At 30.4% G+C, this 17,970-nt stretch overlaps 2 protein-coding genes across 3 annotated transcripts; both read left to right on the top strand.

The window, feature by feature from the left end:
* Positions 1 to 1,090: 1,090 nt before the first annotated feature.
* Positions 1,091 to 4,147, top strand: LOC107618551 (uncharacterized). Of its 2 annotated transcripts, XM_021111441.2 has the most exons (8): positions 1,274 to 1,539; positions 1,630 to 1,662; positions 2,264 to 2,362; positions 2,504 to 2,630; positions 2,802 to 2,873; positions 3,033 to 3,105; positions 3,197 to 3,251; positions 3,797 to 4,147. In XM_021111441.2, exons 1-8 carry the CDS (start codon positions 1,411 to 1,413, stop codon positions 3,869 to 3,871), a joined length of 663 nt encoding a protein of 220 aa, XP_020967100.1. In that variant the 5' UTR covers positions 1,274 to 1,410; the 3' UTR covers positions 3,872 to 4,147. The 2 variants fall into 2 exon arrangements, with proteins under 2 accessions (XP_016176128.1, XP_020967100.1); XM_016320642.3 differs by having other exon boundaries at positions 1,091 to 1,539; positions 2,802 to 3,105.
* A 4,732-nt stretch (positions 4,148 to 8,879) lies between these two features.
* Positions 8,880 to 13,967, top strand: LOC107618550 (RWD domain-containing protein). Its single transcript, XM_016320640.3, has 7 exons — positions 8,880 to 9,202; positions 9,980 to 10,018; positions 10,498 to 10,635; positions 11,242 to 11,381; positions 11,540 to 11,631; positions 12,026 to 12,141; positions 13,191 to 13,967. Exons 1-7 carry the CDS (start codon positions 8,996 to 8,998, stop codon positions 13,599 to 13,601), a joined length of 1,143 nt encoding a protein of 380 aa, XP_016176126.1. The 5' UTR covers positions 8,880 to 8,995; the 3' UTR covers positions 13,602 to 13,967.
* Positions 13,968 to 17,970: the final 4,003 nt, after the last annotated feature.

Consider the following 17,970-nt stretch of genomic DNA (forward strand, 5'->3'; position numbering starts at 1 on the left):
CTATAAATATTCAGAAAACTAAAGCACAGAAATTTTAATGCGCAACACATAAATTTTGATGCAGCAAAAATTTGTGTACTATGCTTTAAAAATTTGTGTGCTATGTGCAAAAATTTGTATACTATACCAATAAAATACGTATAGTATACAAGGTACTGATGTATATATCACAGCAAGTTACAAACTTGAAAAGTCAAGAAATCCAAGAAGCGGTTCTTCGATTTTTTAGTTGGTTAAATTCTATTGAAGTTGTAGTTAATTCCTTGACTTAGTCTTAGATGAACTTGTATATTTTATAAGCGTCCTTAGTTGTAGGGGATACAATAGTTTATTTTCATAACTCAATTCTATCTAGTTTTTTTCTGTTGTAGTTCTTTCCTGCATCTAGTGCACAATTTTATTTTCTTTTTCTATAATCTAAATATTTCGTTATTCATTCATATAATACATAAATTTTAGTGTATAACACAAAAATTTTAATTCATAATACAAAAATTTTGATTTGTACCACAGAAATCTAGAGGATTACATAACTAGAACTGACTCACCCGACTAACAAAATACATTCGTAATAAAAATGTGTGCTATATGCAAAAACGTGTGTGCTATGTTTCTAATTTTGTGTTCTATGTGAAAAATATTCGTGATATATCAATAAGTTTGTGTTTTGCTTCAAAAATTTGTGTTATATCAATAAGTTTTTATATTCTTCAACAAAAATTGATGTGCTTTAGAAAGCCCCCCAAAAAGAAAAAGGAGTAGTGAACTAGTAATATATACAAGCATTTTTGTTTTTGCTAGACTTTATACTAACTTAGTCAGACTTAGTTACAAAAAGACTTGTACACATAACATCACTCATTTTATTTTTTTTGCTAGACTTTATATTAACTTAGACTTAGTTACAAAAAGACTTGTACACGTAACATCACTCATTTTATTCCTGTATAAGCATAAATTTGATAAGTATTTATGTAATAAAGTATATTTATTACATATTTTTATACTTACTTTTATTCAAACTTTAATTATGGATTGAATCGACTAAAATGTGATGATTTTAATTGTTATAAAACTATACATAATTATCGCCTCTCATTCCTCTCTTGCCCTCATTTCCATATCCTAAAGACCCAAACCTCTCTTCTCTTGCGCCCCCCAAATCTCCAGACTCACGCACAACGGTTTTGGGCCTATAGATATGGGAATGAGGCCTGCTTAAATTTGGGCCTTAAGCCCATACAAGTTTCCTCCGATAAGAGAGAACCTTGGCGTGGGGACTGGGGACTCCACAAACTCAAAACGACACCGTCGTCTACATGCAGTGGAAGGTTGAAATTGAAAGAAAGGCACCCTTGACCTCAATATTCTTTTGGTCAGAACTCAGAACCATTGATCTCCTTCGATAATATGCAAAGAGCTTCATCACGATGGCGAAACTTGTTCTCTATAAACTCTTACATGTTTCAACAGCAATCTTCTTATGCGTTTCATTCAACCCCGTGTTCCTATGACAAATGGAAGAGTAAATGGAACTCCGTGAGTTTATTATCTCTTCCTTTTTCTCAATTGCGCCGATTTTTTTTTTTTGTCTCTTTTTTGATAATTTTTTTTGGTCTTGCATTGCAGGATGTAAGAAGTACTGGTCATCATCCATCTAAGGTATGCATTTCAGCTAACATTTTTCCAATAACCGTGGAATATTTTGTTCCATTTTTTAATTTTTTTAATGCGGTTAAAATTGATGTTTCAATACACATTTATATGGTAAACTAAGCTAAGCATTGATGTTGTTCTTTATTAATATCTTTGATTCTTTGCATCACAACTCAACTTTGATATAACACGTGTTAATGTTCTTAATGTGCACATAGATAGAATTTCCTAATCTATATACTCCTATATATATATGAAGAATGAACAATTTTTCAGTGCGGTATGCAATATCTGAAGAGAAGAGATTCATAGAGAATTCTTATTCTAGATTGAAACTTGTTAGCATAGTAGCTAGAATCTTGATTTTACTATTAAAATCTTTCCATGTTATGATTTTAAATGAGTCATCCGGTTTTATAAAATTTCTACTAGGTCAGATGATTTTACGATTTAAATCTTGTTACGATTCATTGTTTTACGTATTTACTTTACTTTTTTTATTCCGCATAAAATCTCGATTTTCTTTACCATGCTTGTTAGGTGGTTTAGGACTTACAACCCTACCTGGATGTAGTTATTTCACTGATTTTGCAAATGTGAACTTCAGACTCATATCAAATATGTTACCCGGCAAAAGCGTGCTGATGCAAAGAAAGCTTTAAAAAATCTCCTTTACAATAGTGGTTCCTCTAAAATTTCATTTGAGGTATGCTTTCTAATATCTTTGTTGTAATGTTTTATGTTTTGGTTATACCTGATACTTCATATTGTGCTTTGTTTGTATGAATTAGAATTGCTTATTGTTGACAATTTGCGTGATGATTTTTGTTTACGCACCTTTCCCTAGGACAAGGAAACAAAATGGAACTCCGACTGGTATGGAGATCAAGATCATGATTCAAAAAGGTTTTCCAATAAAGATCAACCAAGTTCTGGTCAGCGGTTTGGCGGAAAATCACAAAAGAAAACTAAACGTGAGTTGTTCTTAGTATTTAGTTATTACATTGTTCCATAACCTGTGTTGTTCCAACTTTTAATATGTAAAGGTCCTTTGTTTTCTATTCTCTTGTTTGCATTAATCTTCTTTCTATCTTAATGATATTATCTTTTATTTTCCTAATCATTGATCTCCATTTTAAGTTCAGGAAAGATCAGAAGAGAAAGTTTCTGCGAGGACTTTGATGATGGTCCGGAGCAAATCTTCCAAGCAAGATTTGGTAAAAAGTGGTACACATGGTCTTTTACTAATTTGAGGGGATCTTCTTCTGAGTCTTCCACGTCTGACTTTGAGTGGAGGGAACACTCAAATAGGACAAACAAGTGGAGAAGCGTGAGTGACATAGAGTCTGATGATGATGATTCATCATGTTATGTAGGATCAAGTTCTGATAGAACTATTCTTGGTCTACCTGCCACAGGTCCTCTAAAGATCGAAGATGTTAAAAATGCGTAAGTCTTCAGGGTTCCTTATTCAGTTCTGGTTCTTGTCTTTGGATATACACACATTAAAATTTCTCATAGCTCTTTCTTACCTGTGTAGTTTCCGGTTGTCGGCTTTAAAATGGCATCCTGATAAGCATCAAGGCCCTTCCCAGGTGAGTTAAAAATATTTTTTTGGCCTATATCTATGTCTTAGAAATTGGCATTGCTTTATATTATAGGGTAAAGTATACCTTTTATCCCTGAAGTTTGTTAAAAGTTCCAAAAATACTCCTAAGTTTCAATTTGTCTCAATTTTGTCCAAAAAGTTTTCGATTTGCATCAAATTTATCCTTAACGGCTAATTTTTCAAAAAATTTATGACCAATTTAGCAATAATTTCACAAGAACAACCTTCAACACAAGTAAATTAGACATAGTTATCATCCATTGTTGGATTTGTCCTAAATCTTTTTAAAATTTAGCTGTCAGGAATATTTTTTATACAAACTGAAAACTTTCGAAACAAAATTGAGACAAATTGAAACTTAGGGATATTATTAAAACTTTTAGTAAACTTGAAGGGCAAAAAGTATACCTTATATTATAATAGTGCCTTCTAAACATGAAAATTTTGATTACAGTATTTGTTTCTCATTTCCGCGTTGTCTTTCTCCTTAACGGATCTCTTTTTTGCATTTTCGCCTTTACGTGATAGCAGGCAATGGCTGAAGAGAAGTTCAAGCTATGTGTAAATGCATACAAGTCGTTATGCAATGCTTTATCCACGGCTTAGGTGAATTTCAAATCGGTTATTTATCTCCATCATATTCAGAGCTGGTTAATGTTGTGCGATTAAATTTAATTATTTCTTTGTATTTCATTCATAATATATTCAAGATTTGAAACCATTGAAAATGATAAAAACAAGTGCTAACTCTTTGACTGAGAAGAGAAGTGAAAGGGTGTTCAGTTGGAGAAATAGTTATTTATCAACAGAATTTTAAGTAATAAGCACACGAAGGGTGTTGCAATGAAAGAAAACTGTGGGATGTTTATTCTTGTGGATAAATAGTAAGATCACTAAATGCTAATTTTTAGCCTTTTATCGGGATTAATTCAAACTTCAAAGAACCAAAACTTGTGTCTGGATTTATGTTTTCTCCGTAGATCTTTACAATGCAGCATAGCCATAGGGACTTCAATAGAAGCTGATGATGATACATTACAAATTTACAACTATCAAGATAGTTTTTGCCCCTCCTATTGACAAGTATCTTCTAATTTATCATTGGAAAAGTATAGGGTACCAACATATTATCTACCAATTTCTGCCAACTCTTATTTATAATTGTGTTTTATGGAAGTGTGTTCGTAGATGTGTCTAATAATTAATATATTTTAAATACATATATAAAGAGACACATCCAGAAAATATATCTATAAAGACACTTCTATTAAACACAGCTATAAAAAAGACATTTTTATTAGACATATCCACGAACACACTTCTATGAAACACAATTATAAATAAGAGTTGGAAGAAGTTGGCAGATATGCTGTTGGTAACGTAGCGAAACCGTTTATCATTATCAAAGTATTCATGCTATCAAAGATGTCTTTTACTAATTTAATTCTTTATAAGCAAATTTCATAGAAGTTAAACCAAAAACCTATATTTTAGTATAGGAATAAATATCGAAGTTGGTTCCAAAATTACAAATGCAAGTCACTTCTTTTTTTCGGACATTAATGCAATCCAAGTATGTTGGTTTTGAATGTGTTATTTTTTTAATATGGGACTATGTAATCGGACAGTCTGATTATTTTATAAGATTTTTTTAAGAGAAGTCTTAATATTATATTGGAGGATCTGTTTTATTTGTTGTAATTTTTTAATTTTGAAGTTTATAGATTAGATGGTTCGATTTTTGTTTTTAAAAAAATTGAAGAGTCCGATGATTCTTCTCCCAAAAATTGAAAGATCCAATTTTTACATTTTAAATCAAATAATGTCACATTTAAGATTAATATCCTTACACTACATAATTATAAAAAGGGAAATACTAGTTGTACAATACTAATCAGCCTTTAATCATATTTAAATAATATTTAATTATTTTTTTAGTGTAACATGTTCCTATTTTGTAGATACATATCTATAATTAGATTTTAATTTATTTAAATTTTAAAACCCACCCACTTCATTGGTGGTTACGGTGACTTTGCTTTACTTTCGTAACTTCACATAATAGATACAGTTTTTTAAATTCCTTATTCTACGGGACATTCACACGCATTAGTGAATCCCAAACACGCTGCCAGCTGAATCCTCCATCTCGTCTTCATTGGTGAAGACCATCACCACTTTCCAGCTGAAGCACTCTCTCATTTTGCATTGGTGAAAGGTATCATTATTTTTCACACATGTGTTTATGTAATTTGTTAAGAAATATCATGGTCAACATTTTTAATTATATTTTAATTTAAATATAAAAACACTCTACTGATTTAATTGGAACAAGGTTGATCTTATTTAATTTTATTAATAAAGTTGTTGCAAATAAAGTACTTTCTACGTAAGTAGTTTGAGCAAAGAAGCAAAAAAAATCTGAAATTTAAGAGAGAAGATGTAGTTGATATGGTTATAAAAATTCTGTTGTTATTTATCAATTATAACACATAATAGTATGATATTTTATTCAAAATATTTTTAAAACACATCCAAAATCAGGCTAACTTTAAATATTTAAATTTAAACGTTAATAATACAACTAATCTTTTGATTTTTTATTCGATCAAATGAATATAATATTTATTATTTAAATTATCAGTTAAATTTTTTTCGATACTTATTAGTATTCAAAATTATTATAATCAACAATTAATTTAAAATTGTGTTGTTATTTTTTGATTATAACATATCTGATAGTATGATATTTTATACAAAATATTTTTAAAACACATCTAAAATCAGTCAACTTTAATAATACAATATAAATGTTAATAATACAATTATGAATGGTCGAATATAATTATATACATAAACTAAAATATTTTCAATTGTAGTTTCTTTTTCAAATGTAACACATCTAAAATATTAAGTTATACAAAAAATATTTTTAAAACACATCCAAAATCATAAATCTAAAATTTAAATTTAAACATTAAAAAATAATTGTAACACATCTAAAATTATGAAGTTATACAGAAAATATAAAATCATAAATCTAAATTCTAAATTTAAACATTAAAAAATAATTGTAACACATATAAAATTATGAAGTTATACAGAAAATATTTTTGAAACACATCCAAAATTATAAATCTAAAATCTAAATTTAAACATTAAAAAATAATTGTAACACATCTAAAATTATGAAGTTATACAGAAAATATTTTTAAAACACATCTAAAATCATAAATCTAAAATTTAAATTTAAACATTAAAAAGACAGCGTTGTAAATGAGCGCCGAAAAGGAGGAAGGCAGCGTTGAGGATGAGCGCGGAAGAGGAAGGTGGCACCGATGAACGACAGCGGAGGATGCCTTCTCGATGTGCATCTCTGAGTTTTCCATGTGCGCCTGGATTTTCGACATGACACAAACGTGATTTCTCTGCTTCTTTGAGTGTTTTGTACGAGTTTAATTAATAATTTGATAGTTTAAGGTTTATTTTATAATTTTAAAATCAAAATTTTGAATTTTGAATAATTTGATTTTTAGATATGTATTTAAATTATAATATATTAATAATTAAATATATTAAATCTAAAACAGAAATTTAAAATTTAAATTTTAAATTTCAATTTTTTTATATTGTATTTTGAATGTGTATTTAATTTTAAAAAGACAGTAAATCTATTCATAATTTTTAGTTGTATTTATTTTAATTTTTTTTAATTATTGTAATAAAAGACTGAATATTATACTATTTTTAAAGGATACCTAGTTGAACCGTTATAAAAAGTATCATTCTCATCCCAATATAAAAAATAATTTGCGACTGAGTCCCAGAAATAGAAAAAGTTGGTAAATTTTGTCAACCCAACATTTTTAAATCTTGGAGGCCAATCCACCACCCTTGTAGTTCCAACCCAATTTGACTTTTAGTCGTTCAGATGGAAATATGGAAGAATAATTTGACTAATAATCTAGACTGGTCCATAATAATTTTTATTTTAGATAAATTAATTCTTAGAAAAAAAAAACAAATTTTATGTTTAATATTTTAAAATATTAGACCAATTAGGCAATTAATCTTAAATAAATTCATACTTTATTTTTGTAATTTTAAATAATTTTATTTTTTAATTGTTCATATCCTGACTCAACACTAAAATCCAGGTCCAAATGAGAGGCTCAATCCAAAGATTGACCATCACTCAACATCGACTTTCTCTCAAGAAGTCGGTTTCAACCACGACTTGCATTAAGGAAGTCGGAAGTGAAGATTAGCTGGCAGATAGCACTTATTCAAATAAGTAACTGCTCCCAAAATTTCTCACTCACTTCTAGGAGCCATATCTCAACTTCTCTAAGATAAAGGGACGATTATCCTCCTTAAAAGGTGGAACTACTCCAACGGTGGTTATTGGTTCACCACTATAAATACACTGACATCCCTCAGGTATCTCTAAGTTCTAATATTCTCTAAAATTGCTTAGACCCTGCTGACTTAGGCATCAGAGTGTCTTTGCAGGTACCACTCCCATTCTCTCACATACACAAGTCGGACGGAGGCTCTCAGACGTAAACCTAATCAAAGGGCTCCCTCCTTCAGACGATTGGGCCAACCCAACGAGTCCAGCCCACTAATCTCTGATTACCCATCGTAATACCAACCGAATGTTTTTTGAACATTAAAGATTATTTTATCATCTTTCTAGAAACTTTTATTATTTTAATTTATAAAAACTAATATATCTAATATTTGAAACAAACATTCAGAAAATGATTCTCTCCAGTTTTTTTAACAATTGATAGAATACAGTATAATCTCTCATCTTTGATTTTATGAGTGAAACCAAAAATAAATAAAAAAAACAATAAATAATTAAATTGAACACTGAATACCATCTAATTTTTTTCTCCTTAAAAAGGATTCAATCCCAATTTATTATGCACCAATTTTAGGTGTGAGTATAATACTATAGTCATTGATGATTACTTTTATGAACATGTCTTCTGATAGAAATAACATTAGTTATACTTTAGTCAAATATATCAATAATTATATTATGGGTATAAATAAAGAATTAGTCACTAAATCAATTATTTGTATAAAATATATATTAAAATAAATTAAATATTATATATACATAAATATATAATATTTTTTTATTACTTATAATATCTTCTAATTTCATAAATTAAAGATTAATCTATTATAAATTTAAATTTTATTTAAAAATATAATATTAAGTAATAAATTGTTGCATACAAAATTTGATCTCCATATTTGTTTAAGCAAAAGAAAAGAATAAACAAACAACTTGATTAACCAAATTGTTTTAAATATATAATATTTGGTTTATTGACTAACTTTTAACGTGTAAATAACATTTTTAAGATGAAAAAAAAAACATTTTTAATATATCAAATTATTTAAAGATTTACAATATCATCCGGTAAAAGTATTTGAATTTAAATTTTTTAAATTTTGAATTTTATTTTGAAAAGTAAAATATATTCTATTACTATTTATTTTATAAATGAAACAAAAAAATATAAAAAAATATTTAATAATAAAAAATCTCACTCTAGAATAAAAATATAAAATTTAGTAAATCCAAATCCAAAATATCCACCGTAATAATTTTTTCTTTTTAAACAAAGTTCGAGAGTTGCACCCGGCACCCGCAGCCAATACCGACCCATTCAGATAATCGGTTAATTGTTGGTTACTCGAAATAAATAAATGATAAATAATCAAAATCGAATTGTTGATACGCGTGTGCATTCCAAGGAATCTGAGAAAGAAATGGCGACGGAAGAAGAAGAAGTGGTGGCTGAAGTTGAAGCTGTGGAGGCCGTATATGGAACCGATTGCGTCCTTCTGGAATCCTTCCCTCCCCATTTTCTCATCTCCGTCAAGCCAAGAACCGCTGATGTTTCCTTCGAACAGGTCAATTTTTCCTCCTCTTTCTGCATCGTCATTTTTTCTGTAAATTATTTTCTTTTCGTTTTATGTATGCTTACTTCTTTTGGCTTCGATTCATGTATGATGATCAGTTGTATTGTTTTAGTTCAGCAACCGTATAACTGAGCTATGTTTGATTGCGGTTTTTTTTTTTAATAAAAGAAATTAAATTTATGTTCGAGTAGGTACCATAAGCATGCTTTTGAAATCATAGGAATCAATTTCCAAAAGATGAGTTTGGTTCAGTAATGGTATTAGTGTATATACTATAATCTCAATATGAATTCGATGAGCTGGAAGTTTGGCAGTGGTACACAAAAAGATGTGATTAGTTGATAGGATTAGTAACTATTATTATTATTATTATTATTTGGTTATTTATTTCGATGATTATGTTAATTTCTTGATTTGCCATCAAACTTGATTGGGATTATGATTGTTATGCAAAAGGCTTAAGTACCCTGGGATCATTCAATCTTCATGGTGTGTTGCTGATATAGTGATGTTATTAGAATCGAGTGCAACTAATTTAAGGGGAAGGTTGCCAAAGACTTGTAAAGATTATTGAGGCCTTATTTGTTATTTTTCTGTGATGTGGGATTCTAATGGTTATGATGATTAGATATTACAGTTATTAATGCATTTTTGTTTCCCTTGGTCTGTTAGTTTTGATTTTTAGACTTATGAATTATGATACTGCCCGTGGAGCAAATGTATCATTCTGATTTTCAAAAATAATTTTTGTATTATTTCTCTTTACAGTTTGTAGAAGCCACTGTAGACGTAAAAGCAGGCCCGCAGGTATGCTTTGTTGCAAATTTGCATATACAAATAGAGTTTGCTAGCTGCTTTTGAATATGGTATCTTAGGATATTATTTTAGAATCTTAAGCATGGTCTTGTGGTTGGCTTCCACTTGATGTAAAAGTTCATTGTCATTTGAAAAGGGGTACCCTTATAACAAGGTTGCAGTTTTAGGAAGCTTCACTTCATTGATGTCTTAATGAATTTCTTGTTTTAATAAAAAAAGGGGAATTTGAATAAAGTTATCTGGGTGCTGTAAAATAAAGTTGATCAGGATATTTGATGCACTTTCCTAGTCCTCTTTTTGCTGAGAGACTGCATGAATAATTTAGTGAAATTTAATTTTGTTGGATATAACTAGTTATCTTCCAGCTTCATCTCATTCTTAAATTAGTTTGGAAATCATGTGCAATCTTGATTCCTCTTTTTAAATCAGTATAGATAAGCTTATATTCTTTTGCATCTTTGTTGTGATAGTATCCGGAAGAACCGCCTTCTGTCAATCTTGTGGATTCCAAGGGTCTGGATGAACAGAGACAAAAGTATCTGTTGAATTACATACGAAGTAAAGCTAACGAGCTCTCCCCTTCTTTAATGCTTGTAGCTCTTTGCGAGGTAACGGTTTCATTGTTGATATATCTGCTGCACTTTCTGAACTAGTAACTTCAATAATTATGGATTTTATTCCCTCTTTTTCCCACGTCCATTTTTGTCATGCTTCACGTCCCTATGACGAATAAGATTTGATTTCCTTGTTATACTACCAATGATCAGTCAATGATCTGTTGCTTCACACCTTGCTCCTTTGGCGATGTACTTTAGTTATAGGACTTCTATCAATCTATAACTTGAGGATATAGATCACCATTAAGTCATAAAGATGTTTGTATCACACATCTTGTTAAAATCTGTTCAAATGATATTTAATCTGTTGGAAAATGTAAACCTACTCATTGATTCCCTCTTTTATTTTGACTGTGACTTATTCATTTTTTTCAGTATAGGTTTTTTTTTTTTTTTTTTTTTTTTTTTTTTAGGGCACAATAGTGCCGTTTGATCTATGTAGTTGACCATCTAATAGGAAAACGCTTTGTTGTTGTTGTTTAATTTGTGATTTTGCTTTGGGTAACATGAAAGTTGTGTAACCTTTAAATAGATAGCACATCAAAATAGATTTGTAATCTCATAACTTATAATTTACCATGTAAAATATATTTGTAGGAAGCAGCAGAGAAGCTGTCAACTATGAACCATCCTGATGGGGATTGTCCGTTGTGCTTGTTCCCTTTGGTCCCTGAAGATCAACAGAGTACAAAATTGCCTTTTATGAAGCTAATGTCTTGCTTTCACTGTTTCCACAGGTGCGCACTTATTAATTGTATCATTTTGAGTTCTGATCTTTTGGTTCTTATTTTCATTATTCATTGTATTAGAGTTTTAGAATTTGTATGTAGTTAACTTTATTTTGGTTGCCATTTTAACATCTAATTTATCTTTAATTTTTATTGATAATTGACAGTGAATGCATCATTCAATGGTGGAACTGGCTTCAAACTTCTAAAGAAGCAGACTCTGCTTATTCAGCAAGTGCAACTACGCACCCTAACCGAGGTATGGACAATCAGATATTTACTTTTGACATTATATGGTTTGCAATATGAAATTAGATCTAGATATAGTCCACAATATGAAATTAAATCTACAAGCTTTGTGGTGTAAAAATTCAAAATTTAACACTACTAACCTTCCTTTCCTTCCCTTTTCCTCCAAGACCCCACCTCAGAAACAACTCCTTAGGAGTTCTTTTCTTGATAGAGTTTTTTCAAATGTTTACAATTTGAGATTGTAGTTTACTATTTGTAGTTAACTAACATTGTGGCATCTATACTAATCTCCTTGCATTGAGAACTTTTGCTTCTTTGGTCATTCCGGTAATACAATCTTAGTGAATACCATGACAAATGAGGAGTGCAATTTTCTAAGGAATTTCTGTTTGTGTTATTAGATAAAAATGGAAAATTGGAAGAGGGAGTTGGAAACTGCCCAGTCTGTCGTAAGCCTTTTGATGGAAAGGATTTGGATCATGTGCTTGACCTAGTTGACTCGCATTCTTCCCAATTGGTAAGTTGTTTATTCTTATATAAACATGAGCGTATTAGTTTCGAAGTATTATTGTTTACGGTCACCAGAATTACATAACTTGAAATCACTAATTGCTAATGTGTGTGATTCATAAGGATGGCTGATTGCAACATTATAATTCACATTATACCCTTATTTGCATGAGTGAGGGTGTTTGGATCTAACTCATCTAAGTGCTTGCCTTGAGAATGGCCAAACAAGAACATGACCCTAGGTTTTACATAGCCAGAACTTGCAAGGCTCTTATATACCAACTTGAAATCACTGATTTCCCATGAGAGAAATCTTCACTGTCCATGAACACATTACCACAATATAGATAATCATTTACATAAACAAACCCCTTAGTTTTAGGGATCCATCGACGAATTGCAGCTACAATATATCTTATTTCATACTAGTTGCAAAGTATCAAATATCAATGAGAACTTGGTGCGTTGGCTTAGCAACCAAAGTTGCAATATGGTAGGGCTTGTCTGATTTAGGAGAGCCTATTATTATTAATGATTCAGAAGAGAAAGATGATTCAGAAGCTTTGTATTAGCCTACAACAGGCTCAAATTTTTTATTATTATAGAAAATGGTTCATATTAAGAGAATGTACATAAGAGGATAAGACATCCTCACATGGATCCAAAATATATGGTCAAAACTTAATGGGCTGGACTTGCAATAAAGAATGCTGAGTCCAGTTTACAGAAGAAAGAAAGAAAGAAAGAAAGAAAAAGAAAGAAAGAGAAAGAAAGAAAGAAAGGTTGAAAACGAATTATTAAAAATCCTAGATGCATGCAAAGATTGGTCCTCAAAAATTTTGTTCTTCTAGTATAGCAGTAAAGTTTCGTCCACCATTTATTAATTATAGATTATAGATAGTTCTTAAAATTAAGTGTGTATTTCAGTTGCAAACTTAGGATTAAGGACAGTTTGATTTCTTGTGAATTGGTTTTACCATAAACTCAAATTGATAAATTTAACTCCTTTTGTGTTGCTCTTGAAGTTACTCATTTCTGTTTTCTATTGGAATTCAGAGATTGGAAAATGATGAAGCCAATGATGAGGAAAACCTCCTTCAATCTGAGGATGAGATCATTAGGAGGAAGAAATTTGAAACCATCTTAAATTTACAGAAGGAGAACAATGGCTTGATTGAATCCAAGAGAGATATAGTAATAGTGCCCGGTATGTATCTTCCGCAATCACTAGCAGCGTCGAGCTCCACGCTAACGAAAGAATCTGATGAGCAACAAGAAAAGGATTCACCTGCAGTCGCGCCAGGAAAACATGAACCTAGCTCAAACAGGCCTAGCTCAAGTGGACATAGGAATTTTGGTGCAAGGAAGCAGAGAGCAGGTAACCCCCATTCTAATTCAACTGTAAGAAATCCAAGAAAACCAGCCCAACAGTGGGTTAGGAGAGATAATCCTAACCGAAAGCAATAACAGTCATGTTCTTACTGCTATCTTTATACGTCATTTTATCCTAGAAAATAAAGTTATTTAAGGCAGCAATGATTTGAAGTAACAAAGCAAGGTACCAAAAAAGATAGAAAAAGACAGGAATAGTTTTTTTTTTCTTTTTTTTTTTTCTTGAGTTGGTGGTATATGTGCATATGGTGCTTAATTTATCTGCGCCATCCTATGTTGTTGTGGTTTATTTTATTTTTTTATTTGTTCTTATCATAGTTTTTTTGGTATTTAGAGAGATCAATACTTGTAATCTACTTTCGGTTCGCTATGGAACTGTAACATCAAGCATACATTTTCTCTTGATGGTATTTTCTTAATAATGAAAATTTAGTAGTGAAATGAATTGTTATTCTCTGGTCGCTAATTGCCACACGAGTCCCTCAGTCTTCATAAGTTTAAGGCATATCCTGTTGATCTAATTGATATATAAATCTCTTATTCCAGTTTTTGCAGTGAATTTCCATGAAATTGCAGCACTATTGCAATTTTCTATCTAGTGAAATGACTGAGATTTATTTTAGCCCCCTATTTTCTTCCAAATATCTAATTTTGGTTCTCTTCAAAATTGAGGTGGAATGAGGACAAATATCAAGTTCAAAACAGTATAATGGCCCATATGATTTTAGAAAATATTTTCTGCTTTTATTCTGTGTTTTTAATATTAGTTATAAAGTCATAATTTTAATGTTCTACACTTTCACAATGTTCTGTTTTCAAAATGATGAAAAAACGATAAATAAATCTGAGTAAAAATATTTGTAATGGGAAACACTTATTAATTATCATGCACGGACACTAACATGGATACGGGACACGCCGACATGTGAATTTTAAATTTTTATAAGACACGGGAATACGTATACATATAAAATATAAAGTATTTTTTAAATAAATCGTAATAATATTTTGATATTTTATTGATATTAAAATATAAATTAATTTTTTTAATTATTTTTAATATCTTATTTTAATTATATCAAGTATTTAAAATATTTTTTGTTTTAATAAATAACAATATATACTATATCTAAATGTATTTCAAGAATATATGTTAAGAATAAGACTGGACACGCTGATACGTGATGGTATTTAAGTGTGTCCAAGCGTGCCTGGAGAAAATTTTTTTACTTTTTATTAAGACACGGTTAGATATAGAGACAGTAGACACGCGTGTCGGACGAGTGTCGGTGAGTGGGCTCAGGATTCGGTGGTTCCAGAACTTTTGGACCATTTAGTGATCCCATTAGAAAACATGTTTTTAGAGCTTTTTTAACAATTGCTACATAGTCCTTGAACTAATTTTAATTACAAATTAACCCTATATATTTTATTTAATTATAGAAACTGTTTTTTATTTTATAAATTATTATTTTATCAATTATCTATTATATTTATTAACAATCAAATACAAAAACAACAACCAATTATATCCTCCATTGATCCTAATAAAGCTTTTGGCCATTCCAATCCATTAAAATATTAAATTTGATCTCGTAACGTTCGTCCATGGCTTCCAAATCGTGTTTCCTTGAAATTCAATCTGGTTTATCAAAACAATCGATTGAATGATAACTCAATCGATTGGATTACAGTGTATCACAAAACAATCGATTGAAAGTTGTAAGGTATAATTCGCTTAAACCAATCGATTGTTTATACTTTCCAATCGAATGAATGCCCCAAAACAATCGATTGTTTTTGTTATTCAATCGATTGAATTCACGAAAACAACATGGATTTGCCAAATACAATCGATTGGAAAGTGATGACATTGAAGTTTTAGCCAAATTCAATCGATTGGTAATGTAATCCAATCGATTGAAAGGTGATGAAGTGGAATTTTTTGCCAACTTCAATCGATTGGTAATGCTACCCAATCGATTGAAATGTGTCCTGCGCATATTTCAATCTTGTTATCTCTTTATAAATTATCTTATTATTCATCTATCTTATCTTTAAAATTCTATCTTCAATTTTTGCTGTTTTATTTTGATGTAAATAAACTAATCTTATCTTTTCCTCAATATTAACATTATAAATTGGTGAATAATCCATCACTAATTATTCAATCCCACCATTGAAATCGTGTATCATTTTCTTTGATTATAAAAAAATTAATTATTTTTTTTTGGAACATCCATCTACTCAATATTCAATTTTTATTTTTATTTTTTTATCCGTCTATTTAATATCCACTATTTCTTCATCGTTAATCACCGTTGCAGCAATCAGCAAAGGTCCAATCAAGTTTTTTATTGTAGTGTTCAAAAAATAAACCATTATTTTGATTACAAAATCGAGGTCAGTGAATAGAATCTCTAATTTTGCAATTATTCGTTTCGATACTTTATTCGTGAAATTGATTGTGTAAGAAAAAAATATTTTTTTATCTTTTATTAATTCATAGAAATTGAGAAATACTAAAAAGTAAATATTGCCCATCCCACTGCAACTTATATTACCTCTAGCATCCATGTGTGGATTCTCATATTGTAAACTCTGCAAACCAACTAATCTATTGTATTCACTCCATTCCTCATCTGCCGCAATACCTCCAGTAAATTTTGCCCCATGATAACCTAGACTCCATTGTTCAGCTAGTTCTTGCAAAGTAACTCTATAATATTGTTTTCCTAAATCAAACTCAATCAGCGGCATTACCTCCTCACCCTCTTCACCCTCTTCATCAGGTTCAGGAACAACATAATTTAAAGTACTATAAACAGCCCTAACCAAGTGCGGGTAATAATCATCCCTAGTTTGTACAAAATCAATTAAGTGTTGTGTTTGCAATGCATTCCACACCAAATTATAATGTCTATCCTGAATGAACTCGGCTGTTATGTACCTGGGAGGAACAATTGCCCTGGACTCGAACTTCTCCGCATAGTTGTTCAGTGCCCTGCGAGACGGCAGCCACCTTGCCATGTAATGGGATGAAGCAATTAGTCTGGCGTGGGCAGAGCTTTCTCCCTCAACCCTGACTCTTTTGGCGTTCTTAGTTCTGGCCATTATGGGGATACTGGTTTTGTGGGTTTTGTAGGGATTTTGATGAGGGTTGAAATTATGTATATAGTTTGGAGTGGATGTGGGTAGAATGGAGAAGAAGAAGACATAAGCTTTTTGGATTTTAGAGAGAGGAGAGAGGTGCAGAAATGGCGTTCGAACGTTTAAAAGGGGGAGTGAGTGTGAATATGCAGGGTTATCTGCTTTAATACATAGCACGTTTCAAATTTCAATCGATTGAATTTGGCAAAAAGTTCAATGTCATCACTTTTCAATCGATTGGATTTCATTACCAATCGATTGAATTTGACAAAAAATTCAAAGTCATCACATTTCAATCGATTGGGTAGCATTACAATCGATTGAAGTTGGCAAAAAATTCAACTTCATCACCTTCCAATCGATTGGATTACATTACCAATCGATTGAATTTGGCTAAAACTTCAATATCATCACTTTCCAATCGATTGTATTTGGCAAATCCATGTTGTTTTCGTGAATTCAATCGATTGAGTAACAAAAACAATCGATTGTTTTGAGGCATACATTCGATTGGAAAGTATAAATAATCGATTGGTTTAAGCGAAAACCATTCTACCTTACAACTTTCAATCGATTGTTTTGTGATACACTGTAATCCAATCGATTGAGTTATCATTCAATCGATTGTTTTGATAAATCAATCGATTGTTTTGATAAACCAATTGATTGAATTTCAAGGAAACACGATTTGGAAGCCATGGACGAACGTCACGAGATCAAATTTAATATTTTAATAGATTGGAATGGCCAAAAGCTTTATTAGGATCAATGGAGGATATAATTGGTTGTTATTTTTGTATTTGATTGTTAATAAATATAATAGATAATTGATAAAATAATAATTTATAAAATAAAAAACAGTTTCTATAATTAAATAAAAGATATGGGGTTAATTTGTAAATAAAATTAGTTCGAGGACTATGTAGTAATTATTAAAAAAACTCTAAAAACATGTTTTTTAATGGGACCACTAAGTGGTCTAAAGGTTCTGGGACCACCGAATCCTGAGCCCGATAAATGTAGTATCCAAAATGTGTCTGACATGTGAACACGATAATTTAGCAAAGTGTCCGTGATTCATAGCTTATTATTTTTATTATTAATAAGAAGCATTCACTCTTTGTTAACTAAATAAATTTTAACTCTTTATTTTAGTATATGTTACATGAAATACAGAGATTTTAAAGAGTAATTTGCCTAACCATCCCCTTTTTTTTTTAAATTTCAAATGACTTACATATATTTGTTTTTTACAAAAAAGAAAACAAAAAAATCAAGTCCATAACTTACTACT

The sequence above is a fragment of the Arachis ipaensis genome, chromosome B9 (genome assembly GCF_059453495.1).
Source record: "Arachis ipaensis isolate K30076 ecotype BB chromosome B9, ASM5945349v1, whole genome shotgun sequence".
Classification (NCBI taxonomy): Eukaryota; Viridiplantae; Streptophyta; class Magnoliopsida; order Fabales; family Fabaceae; genus Arachis; species Arachis ipaensis.

Coding starts and splice junctions, on each gene's coding strand:
- LOC107618551 (XM_016320642.3), top strand. CDS start 1,411: ATGCAAAGAGCTTCATCACGATGGCGAAACTTGTTCTCTATAAACTCT. Junction 2,631..2,801: donor ATCACAAAAGAAAACTAAAC/GTGAGTTGTTCT, acceptor TTTTAAGTTCAG/GAAAGATCAGAAGAGAAAGT. Junction 3,106..3,196: donor ATCGAAGATGTTAAAAATGC/GTAAGTCTTCAG, acceptor TTACCTGTGTAG/TTTCCGGTTGTCGGCTTTAA.
- LOC107618550 (XM_016320640.3), top strand. CDS start 8,996: ATGATAAATAATCAAAATCGAATTGTTGATACGCGTGTGCATTCCAAG. Junction 11,382..11,539: donor TGCTTTCACTGTTTCCACAG/GTGCGCACTTAT, acceptor GATAATTGACAG/TGAATGCATCATTCAATGGT. Junction 12,142..13,190: donor ACTCGCATTCTTCCCAATTG/GTAAGTTGTTTA, acceptor ATTGGAATTCAG/AGATTGGAAAATGATGAAGC.